At 34.8% G+C, this 18172-nt stretch overlaps 1 protein-coding gene across 1 annotated transcript in view; it reads right to left on the reverse strand.

The window, feature by feature from the left end:
• KLHL1 (kelch like family member 1) overlaps window positions 1-18172 on the reverse strand; it is a 229288-nt gene that overhangs the window by 126817 nt on the left and 84299 nt on the right. The window contains exon 4 of the mRNA XM_004282153.3: window positions 8967-9179. Within this exon, the coding sequence (XP_004282201.2) occupies window positions 8967-9179 (213 nt within the window). The remainder of the gene's footprint in view (window positions 1-8966; window positions 9180-18172) is intronic.

An 18172-nucleotide genomic window follows, 5' to 3' on the forward strand; every position in this document is an offset into this window, starting at 1 on the left:
TTCTTAGAATAGTTTCCTAAACATTTAATGATTTGCTTTTTCACCTTCTCTGAATTCTAGCAACTCATCCCTTGCATCACTCTGCTTCAGTCCTGAAAGCTACCTTATTGTTCCTCAAAGAGTAACAAGCAAAAATATTTTCTAAAAATAGCAATGTGGACAAGAAGATGCAGGAATGTATGTATTTTATGTATATTTCAAACAAATCACTTAACAAAATAAAAGAATAATTCTATAATTGGATCAATGTAAATTTTCTCTTCTGAGGCTTTAGCCTTGAGATTTGCCAAAAGACTCAGTGTTCATAAGTCTAAGGATCCGATTTTAATCTCCAGATTTCATCTCTATAAACTCCACTTACTAAAATATTAAAATGTCTTTAATAGTTCATTAAAATTTTCCTAAATCCTAAATTAAAATCACATCAAAATCTGAATGATTTAAATGGCTTTTGCCTTATTACAAATGTTCCACAATTTTTCTTAGTCCTCTTACAAATTAATATATTCCATTTAAATTTTATCATTCTTATACAGTAAGCATGAACAAGAAATGAAATTCTCTTTTTAATGTTTAATTGAGAAAAATAATTGTTCTTGCACTGTGTGGCCTCTTGACAAATTTTGTGTATATTATTTAATATGCTTATATTATTTAAAATGTTTATGAACTAGTATAATTTTTAAGTTCAGTTTTTCTTTCCTCATTAAATGGACTTTCGCTTTCTGGTTTATTACGCTAGATGTGAAAATGAAACCAAGCTTTCTTATAGCCATTTTATCTTTAAATACACCACTGACTTATTTATGTCATTCTGATAAATTTATTTTATTATTATGTCTAATAGAACAAAGAGATTAGAGGTTATATCTTATTCAAGATTGACCTTCCATTGTCCATTGAATAATGGATTTTTAGTAAAGTCTAAATCAATGTGCTATGATCCCTCTTTATGACCATGTTCCTAGTATCCACTGTTAGCTCCATGATAACACACAAATGCAGAGCTTTCTCTCACATTACAGACAAATCATACATCAACAGAGAGTTAGAATAAATGAAGCTAAAATTCCTAAGACTTAACATAAACTTTCCATTTGTTGATTCAACAAATACTTATTGAGTATCAACTATGCCAGGAACTTTGTGAACAAGAACTTCAAGTCTGATTTTCTGAAAAATATAGTTATAAGGAAAGAGATGAAAACAAACTATGACTAAGCAAGAAAACAGTAGATGAAAGTGCTAAGAAGACACATTTAAGGTGAGATGTATTTAATAAGAAAGAGTCAGTCATGCCATGATGGGGTGAACACCTTTTGGCAGGGAGGGACCAGAAAAGGGGTGTGATGGGCCATTCTACCCAGCAGGTAGGAATGTGTTATCCCTGGCATTGTTTAGAATTGCCAAGGTATGGTAGTGATAAAAGCTCACCGATGTTTAGTCAGTTTTATTGCTGTCTTTAATTATCTCTAGACCATGTCTCCCCTTTCATTGGTTACCCCTTAGAAAACTGTATCACCACCACCCTCTTCTCTTGGGCGCCAGGGTTTCTAGTCCCCAGAATCAGCTGGTACAAATGTACTAGAGAAGAAATAAACCTGATTTGTTCAAGAAACAGAAAGAATATCAGTGTGCCTGTAGGGTCTTGAGAACTGGTAGGAAATGAGATCAGAGGAGTGGTCATGGGACTGTTGATGTAGGGCCTTGTAGGACAGGGATATTAGAATTTTGTTCTAAGTATCTAAAGCTTAAGTTTGAGATGAATTGATTCATACTGTAAAAATTCTGTTTGCTTGCTAAATGAAAGTTATGGCAGTGGTTAAGTATAAAAGTTAGAATAATAAATAGCAGGCTATTTCAACTGTACAGGAGAAAGATATTGGTGTCTTGTTTTAGCATGTGGTTGTAGAGATGTAGGAAAAAAAAAACAGAACAGATTCAGGATTCAGGATATGGTTTGGAGGAGTGCAGTCAAAAGGACTTCCTAAGGAAATGAAGGCTAAATGCAATGCAAAGTAGAGAATTAAAAATGATTCTAGGATTTAGGTCTGAACAACTAAATGTTTGGTAATGATATTTACTGAGAAAGTGGGGGTGGATGGAGTCTTGGGACTTTGAAATCTTCCATTTTGGACATGTGAAGATTTGAATAGTTGTTGGATATCCAATGGGAGATATCAAGTAGTTAATTGGGTATTTGAATCTATCTTTCAGGGAAAGTTTAGAGCTAGAAATATACGATCAGAATTTATAATTGACTCCCAGATAGTATTTAAAAGTATGGAAGTAAATGCTATTCTTGACAGAAAATATGGTGTCCTAGGTCATTTCAACATCAGAAAGCAGAAAGAATTAACAATTATCATTGAGTAAGAATGGCCAGATTGATTGTGTCAAAGGCTGCTGAGAAGCCAAGTAAGATGAAAACAAGTGAGATGTGGGAAAAATGACAACATGGAGGTTTTGGGTGATCTTGACTAGTTCAAAGAACTGTTATAGTGAATTGAAGAGAAAAATGATGATTACAAGTAAGTAGATTTAATAACTATAAACGATAACTACATATTTTGTTGGAAAAGGGAACAGGGAATTGGAGTAGTTGGTGGAAAGGAATATGAGAAATTTTGTCTTGTTTTAATATGTCTGAAGCAACACATCTTTGTAAGTTACTTGGAATGATCCAATATAGAGTAAAATTCATAATAGAAAATATAGAAGGAGTCATAGCAATAGGGAAATTTCAGTATGAAGAAAGATGTGATAAAAACCAGAAACAGTGTGATCAGCCCTTGATAAAGGCAGAAACACTTGATATACTGTAGCAAAAATAAAGGCTTTCAGAATAGGTTACAACTCTCCTCCACTGGCTTTACCTGACCAAAGGGTGTAATGTGAATGTATGAGTTTATGCGTGTGTAAATCGTTTTTTACATTAACAATCTGTTGACTTAAAACTTACTGAAATAAAAAGGTTTTGTACTTTCTTAATGTTGTAACTTGAACTGTGAATGTCATAGTGGGTTAAAAGATCATGAATCTAAATAGTATTTAAGAAAAATATATAAGATTTTAGAAGTATACATTGTTTGTGTTTCTGTTTTAAAGACACAGTTTTCAAGGTCTCTTTTGGAGAAGAATAACATTATTCCACAATTTTTTAAAACTCTTATACTCTAATTTTATGGAGGAGACTATTTCTTTGATGATGGCCCGGTATAATAATTAACAAATCAGACAGCGAGCAGATCAGAGAGAGAAAAAAAAGAAAAAAAATGAAAAAGTAACAAAGACTGGTAATGGATTATGTTAATGTGTTTGATTGATTCTTTTTGCATTACTCATTTGTAAGAGTTAAGAGTTTTTCTTTTTTAAAGAAGTTAAGAGTTTTTTCCTTCTTAAAGATAAGATATATAATACGCTAAACAGTGGATGTTATACTGACAAAGGTAGAGAACTGTTGGATTTATCAAGGAGTAGTTTATCTATGCTTGCTTTGGGGAAGTAAAATCAAATAAAACATAAATTGCTCAGAAGTATAATCTATTCTGTATAACTTATGCTGTGATTTATGACTGCTTTTTTTTCTATTTATTCACTCTTTGTCATTTTGCTTGCTTTTCATTAGGTTTTTTAGTTGTGGCTGTAATTTTTACAGACAACAGAGTTTTTATGTCTCTGGTATCTAATCAACTGTCACATTTCCAATGGGGTAAATGATTGAAGACCTCTCCCCTCTTGAATTGCTGTAACTGCCATAAAGAACCTTTTGGAATAAATTTATTACAGATTTGCATAAAAATAATTAATTCCTGTAAGACAGAGGTAGCATCTGTTTCCTTAATTTAAACTCTTTAGTCTCCTTGTTATTTTTTAAATTTTTTTATTATTTGATTATAAATAATATTCCTCTAAACCTAGGCAATATTTTATTATCCATTGCAACTTATTTTTTCCTTTCACATTTTGCTACAGAAAATAAAAGTAAATGTTTATACACATAAACAGACACTACTATTTATTTATCTTAAGAGTCAGTAGGTATACTTATTAGAACATTGTGAGAAAGGGTTCTCCTTGTTGTCTCTAAAGAGATAAACAACACCAGTTCTAAGACATGAAGCAAAGTTTATCTGTATATCTCCAACCTTTTAAATAATTTCTGTGATAAAACTGAATTTCCCTGAAGACTTTTGACTTGATCATACATGGAACTGTACTTTTTGAGAGCACCATGCTTCTACTCTCTAAATCACTCATTAGAAAAGTACACAACAAAATGGATACTTATGTATACTTTTAAAATATGTATCTAACAAATAAATATATATGTACCTATTACAAAGATCCATTTTATGAAATGAGTTAAAACCAGTGGAAACAATAGTTACAAAATGTTAAAATGTGTTGTTTATTGCATAGCGACATGTTCTTTTATTGCATCTTTGAAAAAGGAAATATAGAAAAATAAGTGAATCAAATTGAGTAGCCTCCTTGTGATATGTATATTTGTATACATAATCACCCATTCTTTTAAATGAAATTTCCATATTTTTTCCAATTCTTTTGAAATTATAAACCTCCTTGGTATCCAAGAAAAACATGAAAACTATTATGCAAAATTCTGTTCCTTACTTATTTAAAAAGCTAATAGAAATCATTCACCACTTCTTAGAGTATATCTCAATTATATATTTCTTTGATTTTGCCTTTTCCTCTGGTCCTTTCTGTTGCAAAGTCAATTGAATTTATTTCAGTATTAGCTATTCTATTTCAATAGAAAATAAAATAGGCATTATTACTTCTGAGTTTTTAAAATGTCTTTTCTTTCATTCTTTTCTGAAGCTCATTTTGTCTACTAGTGTTCTCAAATAAAATCCATATTCTCTACTAAAATTTACATCTTCACTTTGTTTTTCTATACCAAATTAGAATAATTTATACTTCATAATAACATACGTTGATTTTTGAATAATAGAGAATATCAGAACTTAAGAAATAACTTCTATAACATAATGGGCTTAGTAACAAAAAACATGAGAATGCAGATTGTAGGACATGAAGGAATGGAAATCTGCTTAAGTGAAGTGGGTTAGTTGCCTCATGATTATAAGAGCAGACTCTCACTATAATCTACATTTATTCTTTGGCTCTAATCAATCCTTTAACATGTTTTCTTTGTTGCTAAAGTTTCTGTCATTGTCTTTATTTTCACTTTTTTTACTCTAGAAATTTTTTCATGCACTCACTAAATAGAAATAGAAACTCCTAGCTATATAAAAACTTGTAAGTTATTTAGTTTAAATTAATCCTAGAAGCTTTCATTTTCTCCTTTTTTTGTTTGTTTGTTTTAAACACCTCTAAATTTTTTTGCCTTTCCACTCTCTCCTTGGTCAGTAATTACTATGTTTTGCTTAACAATACACATAAGAAGTTCATACCTGGTCTTCCAAATATTGTTCTGTCACTCACCTGAAACATATCATTCACATCTCTATAGCAATTACCTTGTAAAAAGATAAGCCAAATTCTTCTCTCAAGTCTCCTTCAAAAATTAGTCCAAGGACTATTTCTTTTTGAAAATAAACCCCTACCACACTAGAAAAATGTAGGCTCTTCTTCATTTAAATACTGCTAGTATTTTAAAATATAATATTGTTTTGTTATATAACAAAAACATTTTGTAATTATATATTATATATAAATATGTATATAATATATATAATATGTAATATAATTACATAGGTAATGTAATAAGACACACAGTATATACACACAAATCACTTGAAAGTTAAAAAAAAAAAAACACTACACATTAAGCACTGTCAGAATTAAGGACAAAACCCATATTTACTGGCTCCCAAACCCAAGAAAAAAGTGTTTTCTGGTCATCATATGGCTTTTCTTAAGAACCTTGAGATGTTTAGTAGCTTTGAAAATTCATGCAAAGGCTGGAAAATTCTAGATTTAATTAAACTTTTTAAAACTCTGGCTGGACATTGAGGTAAATAGGAAACCATCTGCAGAAATAAACTTTGCACTTATTTCTCATCAGTAGGAGAGGAAACACAGTATTAAACACAATTAGAGTAGTCTGAGCTCTACAGTTCACTAGAAAAATGATTATAATGTCAATTCTCAATTTATTCATTTGTCAAAAAATAATAATGATATTTACTGCATAGGATATTATAGAAATTAAATGAGAAAAAATATATGTTTGGTGACTGAAGAAAGAAATAAATGCATGTTAATTCCAATTCTGCCACTCTTCTTCCTTTCTCAGGCTTTTAATAGGAATCTTGAGAATTGCTGTATTCAGAACATTTTAATGATCTTCAAGTTTAGACAACAAATAAGGAAACAACATACATTCACAGTAGTAATATCCCTGTGTATGTGCATATCTGACTAGCCTAGATTTGCAGGAAAACTGGATTTTTCACTAGCTCTATGACCTTTGAAAAATCACTTAACTTCTTTGAACCTGTTTATCCCTCTGCATAATATAATTAATAACCCCTACCTTGCAATTGTATTTTTTAAGATTAGAAATACTGTATGAAAAGTGCTTATAATGACATGTAATTCATTAATAATAGTTATGGAAGCAATAGCCCCTCCTATATCTAAAGACATTTTTATGAAAAGAAAATGTGCTTTATTTTTCCCCCTGCACCTATGTTGCTTCAAAGTGTATATAAAGTTATGTTTGTAATGTACCCAGCTTAAGAGATGAGAAATGGAAAATAAATATATGCTATATTTATGCCTATTGGACACTGTGATGAGTTAAACTTAAAAGTCTTTTACTAGTTAGTTTCACCAAAACATAATAATAATTTATTTTCTAATATTAATAAATATTGTTTCACTAATCAAGATAAAGCACCTTTACCAATCAGAATTAAAACCCTATGTGTAATGTTTAGCCTTAGGAACAAATGAGTCAATAGAATGTACATCTCTATTCTGATGTAATCGTTTAGATGAGATACACATGTAGGAGCAGCTCCCATTTTTATTGACAAAAGAGTGGGCAAGGAGGGTATGAAGAAAAGGCATATCATGAAAAAAATGGAGCCCTGGCCACATTCTTGGCCTCCTCTCGTATGTGTCATATTATATATGACGATTTTTCAGTACCAATTTAACTCCAAACTCCCAACATTTCAGCAGACAGGTGAAATGGGTGGGCAGGATCAAAGGGACCAATTGCCACATCATCTATCATTGGTTAATGGCTATCTACCTATTATTGGCTAATAGTGATCATTGGCTATTTCCATCTTGAGAGAGGATGCCCAAGCTCTGAGAATATGTGGTATCAGAACCTATGTTAGAAGATTCAGAAAAATCCAGTGCATGGCTTTCCAATTCATTCTTTGTCCCATTACCAAAATAGATGTTTCCCTTCCTTTTATAAGAGCTTGGTGTTAGGACAAACTTTTATTGAATATAATTTGTTTAGGCAGGATTTCCATAAATTTTCTACTTTTACTTCTTTATTTATTTTAGTAGCCAAATGAAACACAATTCTTAATTTATTCATAAAACTTCATTTGTTTCCCAATTTTGGCAAAGTGTTTTTTTTTTTAACTTTCCAATCTTAATATGTGACCCAGCTCCCTCTCTCTTCTCTTGTTACTAACATGTTATACTTGCCTATTGTTGTTTCCCGATTTCCTAATTCCCTATCTTACATTCTTAGTAATATGTGGATTATTGAAAATGTTGATAGTGATTTTAATTCAAATGAACAGGCTCTTAATATCCCTCATAAGAAAGGTACACATACACAATTTTATCTATCACTTCAGAGGTCAGAGCCACCTTCAAGCTTATGTTTGGATACCCTGAGATGCCAGACGCCCTGGGTTAACAATGTTGTGCATGGATAATTTTGCAACATTACAAGTTATTTTAAAGACAGAAGACTCTGAATCAGGGAAAATTAATTACTCTTCTTCTAAGTTGAGAACTTGGTGTTTTATCAAATGACCTGTGTCCTACATACCTCATCAATAAAATGAGGTGATATTTTCACTTGGTGTGTGTATTCTTCTTAGCTCCAATTATTAAAGGTTCCATAATTCCAATTGCTAAATGGTATTAATTCATAACTCTTTACTATTCAGTAATATATCTTATCCTTCTATAGACATTTGAAATTCCATGCTTTGAACTTTTAAGAATACCGTAGGGATGGCCACAGAATATGTATATTCATCAGAGAATGATCATATTATTGTATCTTAGGTCAGATAGATGATAGCTTGATAGATAACTAGCTGGCTAGCTAGCTAGCTAATTAGGTAGTAGATAGACAGATATGTAGATAGATCAATCATCAAAACAGGGAAGCAGTGAATTAATAATTGCAATGTTCTAAAATCTTTTTTTTTTTTTTTTTTTTGTGGTATGCGGGCCTCTCACTGTTGTGGACTCTCCCGTTGCGTAGCACAGGCTCCAGACGCACAGGCTCAGCGGCCATGGCTCACGGGCCCAGCCAATCCGCGGCTTGTGGGCTCTTCCCGGACCGGGGTACGAACCTGCATCCCCTGCATCGGCAGGCAGACTCTCAACCACTGCGCCACCAGGGAAGCCCTAAAAATCTCTTAAATATTCTATTAAGATTAAGTATTTTATATATATTATCTAATTTGATCCTCATAAAATTTTGCGTGGTAGTACAATTTGATTTGATAGATGAAGAAATTTAATTTCAGAGAAATTGACATTCTTATAGTCATATAAACATGACTCAGTAAGTGGTGGAAATGGAATTCAGACCATGACCCATGACTCAGCATTTTCCACCAGCAAATTTACCTTAAAAAGAGTGTTTGATTAAAACAAACAAACAAAAATGTGAATAAGTAGTAAAACATGGGTTGTAATGTTTAATTTTAACACAGAATTTTTCAGTCAATCGTAGGTACGAAAACAGCATCCCATGTAATTACCTGAGGTGGAAGCAGGGGCAGTCTTATAAAGGCCAGAAGCATACTCAAGTCATTGCATCTCCTCTGCATGTCATATTTGACCCACATCATTAATGCATGGAAGATGGTTTCTTCATCGGGGACATTGACATCATCACTGGCCAGGAGTTTATGGAGCTCCTCAGCTGGAAGCAGTAAAAACTCTTGATTTCTCATAACTTCCATTATGTTTTCCTACAGGGAGAAAAGAGCTTGGCATAAATTCGACCTTGGTTTTATTTAGCTAGCACAGCACCTCAGAAAGAAATGAGAAAAGTAGTCATCAACCTTTGTTCTCATTATACCATAATCCTTGAGACTTAATCCTTCAGAAACTAAAAGCTGTTAAGATGAAAGCATTGTAATTGTAATTGAAGTGTAAATGTATCCAAGACAGCACAGATCTTGTAATAACTGGAGGATTATAACGTTGAGCTTTGTTCTGCAGGCAGAATATAAAGTGATTAAACGTTCAAGTTTCAAGAGGACTGCTAGGTAAAATTTGGTGAATATTAAAAGAATAGAATTTCAACTTTTAAAAAACTTGACTACATATACATCAATCAGAAAGTGGGAATAAAATAACACAGAAGTAACACTGTAAGATGCATCATTGTTTATTCAGAAAGGGAAAAAGAGAAGAGGTAGGCCATAGGTATCACAAAATGCCATATGTTTCACCCTTTTATTATCTCTCAAACCTCCCTCCTCGCATGACAGTTTTTCTGGCTTAATTCAGAGTCCCATTTGTTTTCTTGCAGATTGCTGCCATACTCACCTAGTTACTCTGCCTGATTCTACCCTTAGCTTCTCTACTTCAATGTGCCCATGGCACTACTCTAAAGTTTTTGTTTCATCTTGCTTTTTTTTTTGTTCAAATCTTTTGGTTAAACACACTGGTTCTTCACAATCTGACCTCTTCCTTATTCTAACACTTCATTTCCAAACTTACTGGCACATCAGCCACAAAATTACTCTACCTTCATTTTGCCTTATCCTCACTCCATTGCTTAAAATGACTATTAGCCACCTTGTTTTCCTAATTTGTGTCATTTTTCAAGATTCAATTCAAAAATTAAATATGGATAGGATATATATATACATATATATATATATATATATATCCGGTGTTCTCTGTTCACTCCCATTTGATTTGGCTGCCTCACCTTCTATTCATGCACAGTGCATGCTGTTTACATCTATGACACAGCAGTTACCAAACTGCTACCTAATCTTTGGTGCACTTAGGAATCTTATCACAAGCTTTAAGCTCCTTGAGACAAAGACTTTGACATTTAACCTTTCATATCTAGACTCTGGACATAGCAGGTGAACAGTACTTGTTGAATAGATATATTGATCCTTGTAGAGAAGAATAGATTTTGGAAATAGTACAGAGCAGTGCAGTGTTTTTCAAACACTTTTAAAAAACTACTTGTCAAAAATCTTCTTACATTTCATCACAAAGTCTTCTGTGTCTGATAAATGGTTAGAGGAGACAGAGATTTGACTGTTGGCCTTCACTTGTGTTCCACCTTCTTCTGTGTCGCCTGAGACAACTCCAAGGAATATATAACTAAGGCTTCTCAGATGGTAGCTTTAAAGCCACAGTTGTGGCAGAAATCTCAGTAGGATGGTTATTTTAGGGTAAACCTGAAGTAGAGTGGGACTAGATCTCTTCCCCAAAGGGCATTGTGACTATGCTAAAACATAGCAGAAGAGTCAGCAAGTGCCCATTAATCTGTATGTCAGAGCAGATTCAAACCCATTTTCTGAAGAGACACTTGACCTATGTTATGACTGTATCCTTAGAAATGAATCCAAGGCTTGAAGTGCCTTCAGCTTTCACAAAAGCAGTCAACTTTACTTTTAGGTCATTGGTTATTTTCTTTACCTTTAAATGACATCACATAATAGCTGATTTCATGAATTTTTTTTCACCCCCTGTGTTTCTTCTGTGTCTAATACTGTGCTGTGTAAATTATAGATGTCCAATAGCTATTTACTTAATGAATGAACTGTGTGCCCTGAGATTTAGTGCCACCAAATTTCTCTAAAGAGCTACAATAAGATAAAGAAGTTTTTGAAGAATCTTTAAAGGACTTTTTGTCCATCTATTTTTCCAGTTATTCAAAAATCTATGTGTCTATTAAACTACACACAGAATTATATAGCTAGACCATCAGTATATAGCGAGGGGTACCATAAAAAAGCAGCTCTATGAAACTGTCAACAGTGTCTATCATAAAGATATTGTTCGAGACATATTTCATTATATTTTACAGTGTTCTCTTTATGATGACCCTTGGGAGAAATTTCTTTTAGGTTTTAGTAGCAGGAATAATTGCACTTCTCCTGAGTAAATTGGTTTGCTTTTATCATGGATGCTGTAAATTATGAAATTGATCAGATTTCTCTTTTTATTTGGCCTCTAGAAAACTTAGAGTCAAATTGAAATCTAGCTGATAGGAAGGCTATAGCCTTTTATAATTTGATTTCTTTTTCAGACAGTTCTGACAATAGCTTCATTTAATATCACTACGGCAGATTTTCTTTTTTCTTCTTTTATTCTTGCACCTAATTTAGATTATATTCTTATAATTTTGTATCTTTATAAATTATACTACATCTTTTGGAAACAAGCAATGTTGTTTGTAGATATTGCTATAAATAAACTGGGCATTAGAAGACAGTATCAGATATTACTGAATCTATCACACTGATGCATAGATTATATTGCCTTTTTTTCTTTATATACGTTGGAGTTCTAAAGGTCTCTTAGCTCTTTTTTCTTTTTTTCTCCATCAAAACTCCTTTGAATGATATCTTGCCTAATATTCCTGTGTTATTTGCAATCTAGCTTCTGGAAACTATTTTATTTTCATTATCTTTTATTCACTGAAGAATAAAAAATACCAATTCACACTAGTTTCCTTATACATAGCTAATTCCTTGTTGTCTGAGAAGATCAAGTAATGAGAAGCATCAAAACTCTTTGGCCTGTTTACTTTTTGTACAATACCTTTATTTTAAGTTTATTCAATCATTCATTCTACACAGACTTATTGAACACCTAATATTTGGTCCTGTATAATTGTAGTGAGGAGAACAAAATGGATGTGCATCAAAAATCTTACCACACATGGGACACCTAGACAATGTGCAAAGCCTAGAAAATGACTGTCATCAAGTCTGTAAAAGCTTGTTTTTCAAATGGACCTAGAATATTAGGTAGGAGTATAAATTAGAAAATAAGAAACAGAAAGAAATGTATTCTGACCGGGGAGACCATATGAACAAAGGCACATAATATGGTATGAAGTGCCATGTTGGGTATGTCAACGTGATTGACAATGAACGCAGAAAAAGTCATAGAAATTAATATTGAAAGTGTAATTTAGACCATATAATGGAATAAGTTTATTGTAAAACTTTAACAGTCTCTCCATTAAATGGGAATATCTGTGTACATACATCTTTTTTTTTTACATACATCTTTTACATATAGCTTGAAATATTCATTTTAAAGATTTTACCACCAAATTTAAGTTGCCACTGCATAAGATACAACATAAGACAATAATCCATATTAATTACATAAATAAAGACTAAAGTATACTATTTTTGCTACTTCATAATATTTTAAATAATTTTTCTAGCTATAAAAATTCATAGTTTTGTTTTATTCTAAGTAGACAGATATTACCATTTTTAATTATTATTTCCTGAATTTGACATAAATGTATTTTCTAATATTCATTTCCCTCTGTCTCAATTCTATTATTGTTTTTCCCTCATCTTATTGTTGCTAATATATCAAATAGCAGTAATTCATTTGATATTCCATTAGAAATTCATTTTTTTACACCATTTAAAAAGTTAGATAACAATTAATGGTAACATCAAGTCAAGGAAGATGTAAGTAAATTCCTTCAATTGTCACATTTTAGTTATTGGTTTAGTTTAAACTATGGATATTAAAATGTATTAATGATCAAGTAAGTTTAACATAAACTTTACTGTTGTTCACAACACATTATCTACTTATTATGGTTAACTCAAGGAAAACTCACTGCTATGAAAGTCTACTGAGATAAAACCTATGTCTCACCATCTTGCACTTTGCAACTAGTGGTCAGTTAGAGGAACCTCCCAATGACTGTTTTAAGCATTATGGTGGGAAGGTTAATCCTTTGACAGACGAGTATAGAATCTCTGGCTTGATTTCAAATCACCAGAGGGTGTGGAATTTATTTAATTGCCATTTAAAAAGTTATTGGTTAAGAAGATGAATACTTAGGAAGCTCATACTGTCAAATAAATGGAAAACTGAAAGGCAAGCCTAGGAATTGGTTACATCTTCTGGTTGAGGCATATTATCTAAGTATGAAAAATGTAAATTTTTGGTCCAAAGTTATAGGATTATAAAGTTATAATTCCATCAGCATCCTATGTCAGCAAAGCTTTGAGAGTTTCTGATACATGTATCATTCTACTATTGTCAGGAGATTGAAACATGCATCTCTTGACTCCTGAAGCAGTGTCTTTTCTGTTACAACATGTACTGGATTGAATAGTGTTTCCCAAAACTTCAAGTTCATTGGAACCTCAGAATGTAACCTTATTCGGAAATGGGGAATCATTACAGATGTAATTAGTTAAGGTCTTACTGGATTGGAGTGGACCCTAATCCAATGGCGGGGTGCTTAGAGGAAAAAACTAGGAGAGATATAGTCATACAGTGAGGAGAACCCCACGAGAAGACAGAGGAGACACAGGGGGAAGAAGGCCATGTGAGATTGGAGAGACAAAGATAAAAGTAATACTGACACAAGACTAAATAATGAAGAGAGCTTTACCTCCTCTTTCTCAAACTCACATGGTATCGTCTTCCTGGACAGAGATTCTTCATAAAATCTAGTCAAATTATATTGAATATCAATGTCATTAGTGTACGTGAAGGTTAGAATAAAATCCTTCTTCAAGAAAGAGCTAGATTGCAACCCTTGTATAGTGGCTACATTTCCTCCTACCTGTACCATCATCTCTTTGATGACTGAAACTGGTCTTTTACCTGTATATATGTATTAAGCCAAATGGAAACTCATTTTCATAAGGCAGACCAAATAGGAGTTGTTTGTTCACTTTTTCTACTTTACTATAAGATTTTCATAGTAATTCTTTAAAGGACAAACTTCTAGTGTAGAGAAAGTTTCATTAGTAACCAAAAACTGAAAATCAAAATGAAAATAATATAGCACTTTAGCCTATTAAGGTTGCAGTGATTTCAAAACAATTATGAACAGTACTTCTGAAAGCATGAGTTGATATGCTACCTTTGAAAAGTGATTGTCATTGTGCATCATGACAATTTAACCCAAGAACTCCAGTTCTAGGAATCTTTCCATACATATATGAAGAAAAAAAAAATATATATATATAGACACACACACATATATACACACATATATACACATGTGTATATATGTATATATATATGCTCAATTATTCAATACAGCATTACTTAAAATAGTAAAAAATATAAAAAGCTAATAAATAAATTTTCCCATCCCAAAAATTGACTGAAAAATAAAATAACACAGTGAACAATATTTCACAGAAATATAATTAAAAAATTCACAATTTGTATGAAAACACAAAAGACCCCGAATAGCAAAATCAATCTTAAGAAAGAAATATGGAGGGGGGACCTTGAAGATGGCGGAAGAGTAAGACGCGGAGATCACCTTCCTCCCCACAGATACACCAGAAATACATCTACACGTGGAACAACTCCTACAGAACACCTACTGAAGGCTGGCAGAAGACCTCAGACCTCCCAAAAGGCAAGAAACTCCCCACGTACCTGGGTAGGGCAAAAGAAAAAATGAAAAAGCAGAGACAAAAGAATAGGGACGGCACCTGCACCAGTGGGAGGGAGCTGTGAAGGAGGAAAAGTTTCCACACGCTAGGAAGCCCCTTCGCGGGCGGAGACTGCGGGAGGCGGAGGGGGGAGCTTCGGTCCACGGAGGAGTGCACAGCAACGGGTGCGGAGGACAAAGCGGGGAGATTCCCGCACAGAGGATCGGTGCCGACCGGCACTCACCAGCCTGAGAGGCTTGTCTGCTCACCCGCCGGGGCGGGCGGAGCTGCGAGCTGAGGCTCAGGTTTCGGTTTCGGACGGAGCGCAGGGAGAGGACTGGGGTTGGCGGCTTGAACATAGCCTGAAGGGGTTAGTGCACCACGGCTAGCCGGGAGGGAGTCCGGGGAAAAGTCTGCACCTGCCGAAGAGGCAAGAGACTTTTTCTTCCCTCTTTGTTTCCTGGTGCGCGAGAAAGGTTTAAGAGCGCTGCTTAAAGGAACTCCAGAGATGGGCGCGAGCCGCGGCTAAAAGCGCGAACACCAGAGATGGGCGGGAGACGCTAAGGCTGCTGCTGCCGCCACCAAGGGGCCTGTGTGCGAGCACAGGTCACTCTCCACACCCCTCTTCCGTGGAGCCTGTGCAGCCTACCACTGCCAGGTTCCCGGGATCCAGGGACAACTTCCTCGGGAGAACGCACGGCGGGCCTCAGGCTGGTGCAACGTCACACCGGCCTCTACCGCCGCAGGCCCACCCCGCACACAGTGCCCCTCCCTCCCCCCGGCCTGAGTGCGCCAGAGCCCCCGAATCAGCGGCTCCTTTAACCCCGTCCTGTCTGAGCAAAAAACAGACACCCTCCAGCGACCTACACGCAGAGGCAGGGCCAAATCCAAAGCTGAGCCCTTCTGAGCTGTGAGAACAAAGAAGAGAAAGGGAAATCTCTCCCAGCAGCCTCAGAAGCAGCGGATTAAAGCTCCACAATCAACTTGATGTACCCTGCATCTGTGGAATACCTGAATAGACAACAAATCATCCCAAATTGAGGAGGTGGACTTTAGGAGCAAGATTTATGATTTTTCCCCCTTTACCTCTTTTTGTGAGGGTGTATGTGTATGCTTCTGTGTAAAATTTTGTCTGTATAGCTTTGCTTCCAACATTTGTCCTAAGGTTCTATCCGTCCCTTTTTTGTTTTTCTAAATAAGTATTTTTTAATTCAATAAGTTTATTATACTTTATTTTATTTACTGTATCTTCTTTCTTTCTGTCTTTTTTCCTTCTTTCCCTCCTTCCTTCCTTCCTTCCTTCCTCCCTCCCTCTCTCCCTCCCCCCTTTCTTTCCTTCTTTCCTTCTTTCCTTCTTTGGTTCTTTCTTTGGTTCTTTCTTTCTTTCTTTCTTTCTTTCTTTCTTTCTTTCTTTCTTCCTTCCTTCCTTCCTTCCTTCCCTCCTTTCCCTATTTCTTTCCTCATACTTCTACTAATTCTCTCTACATTTTCTCCCTTTTATTCTGAGCTGTGTGGATGAAAGGCTCTTGGTGCTCCAGCCAGGAGTCAGGGCTCTGCCTCTGAGGTAGGAGAGCCAACTTCAGGACACTGATCAACAAGAGACCTCCCAGCTCCACATAATATCAAACGGTGAAAATCTCCCAGAGACCTCCATCTTAACACCAGCACCCAGCTTCACTCAATGACCAACAAGCTACAGTGCTGGACAACCTATGCCAAACAACTAGCAAAACAGGAACACAACCCCACCCATTAGCAGAGAGGCTGCCTAAAATCATAATAAGGCCACAGACACCCCAAAACACACCACCAGATGTGAACCTGCCCACTAGAGAGACAAGATCCAGCCTCATCCACCACAACACAAGCACTAGTCCCCTCCACCAGGAAGCCTACACAACCCACTGAACCAACCTTAGCAACTGGAGACAGACATCAAAAACAGCAGGAACTATGAACCTGCAGCCTGCAAAAAGGAGAGGCCAAACACAGTAAGATGAGCAAAATGAGAAGACAGAAAAACACACAGCAGATAAAGGAGCAAGATAAAAATGCACCAGACCTAACAAATGAAGAGGAAATAGGCAGTCTACCTGAAAAAGAATTCAGAATAATGATAGTAAGGATGATCTAAAATCTAGGAAATAGAATGGACAAAAGGCAAGAAACAGTTAACAAGGACCTAGAAGAAATAAAGATGAAACAAGCAATGATGAACAACACAATAAATGAAACTAAAAGTACTCTAGATGGGATCAATAGCAGAATAACTGAGGCAGAAGAACGGATAAGTGACCTGGAAGATAAAATAGTGGAAATAACTACTGCAGAGCAGAATAAAGAAAAAAGAATGAAAAGAACTGAGGACAGTCTCAGAGACTTCTGTGACAACATTAAATGCACCAACATTCGAATTATAGGGGTTCCAGAAGAAGAAGAGAAAAAGAAAGGGACTGAGAAAATATTTGAAGAGATTACAGTTGAAAACTTCCCTAATATGGGAAAGAAAGAGTTAATCAAGTCTAGGAAGCACAGAGAGTCCCATACAGGATAAATCCAAGGAGAAATACCCAAGACACATATTAATCAAACTGTCAAAAATTAAATACAAAGAAAGCATATCAAAAGCAGCAAGGGAAAAACAACAAATAACACACAAGGGAATCCCCATAAGGTTAACAGCTGATCTCTCAGCAGAAACCCTACAAGCCAGAAGGGAGTGGCAGGACATACTCAAAGTGATGCAGGAGAAAAACCTGCAACCAAGACTACTCTACCCAGCAAGTATCTCATTCAGATTTGATGGAGAAATTAAAACCTTTACAGAAAATCAAAAGCTGAGAGAGTTCAGCACCACCAAACCAGCTTTACAACAAATGCTAAAGGAACTTCTCTAGACAAGAAACACAAGAGAAGGAAAAGACCTAGAATAACGAAACCAAAACAATTAAGAAAATGGGAATAGGAACATACATATCGATAATTACCTTAAATGTAAATGGACTAAATGCTCCCACCAAAAGACACAGATTAGCTGAATGGATACAAAAACAAGACCCTTATATATGCTGTCTACAAGAGACCCACTTCAGACCTAGAGACACATACAGACTGAAAGTAAGGGGATGGAAAAAGATATTCCATGCAAATGGAAACCAAAAGAAAGCTGGAGTAGCAATTCTCATATCAGACAAAATATACTTTAAAATAAAGACTATTAGAAGAGACAAAGAAGGACACTACATAATGATCAAGGGATCGATCCAAGAAGAAAATATAACAACTGTAAATATTTATGCACCCAACATAGGAGCACCTCAATACAT

Source organism: Orcinus orca, chromosome 18 (genome assembly GCF_937001465.1).
Source record: "Orcinus orca chromosome 18, mOrcOrc1.1, whole genome shotgun sequence".
Lineage (NCBI taxonomy): Eukaryota > Metazoa > Chordata > Mammalia > Artiodactyla > Delphinidae > Orcinus > Orcinus orca.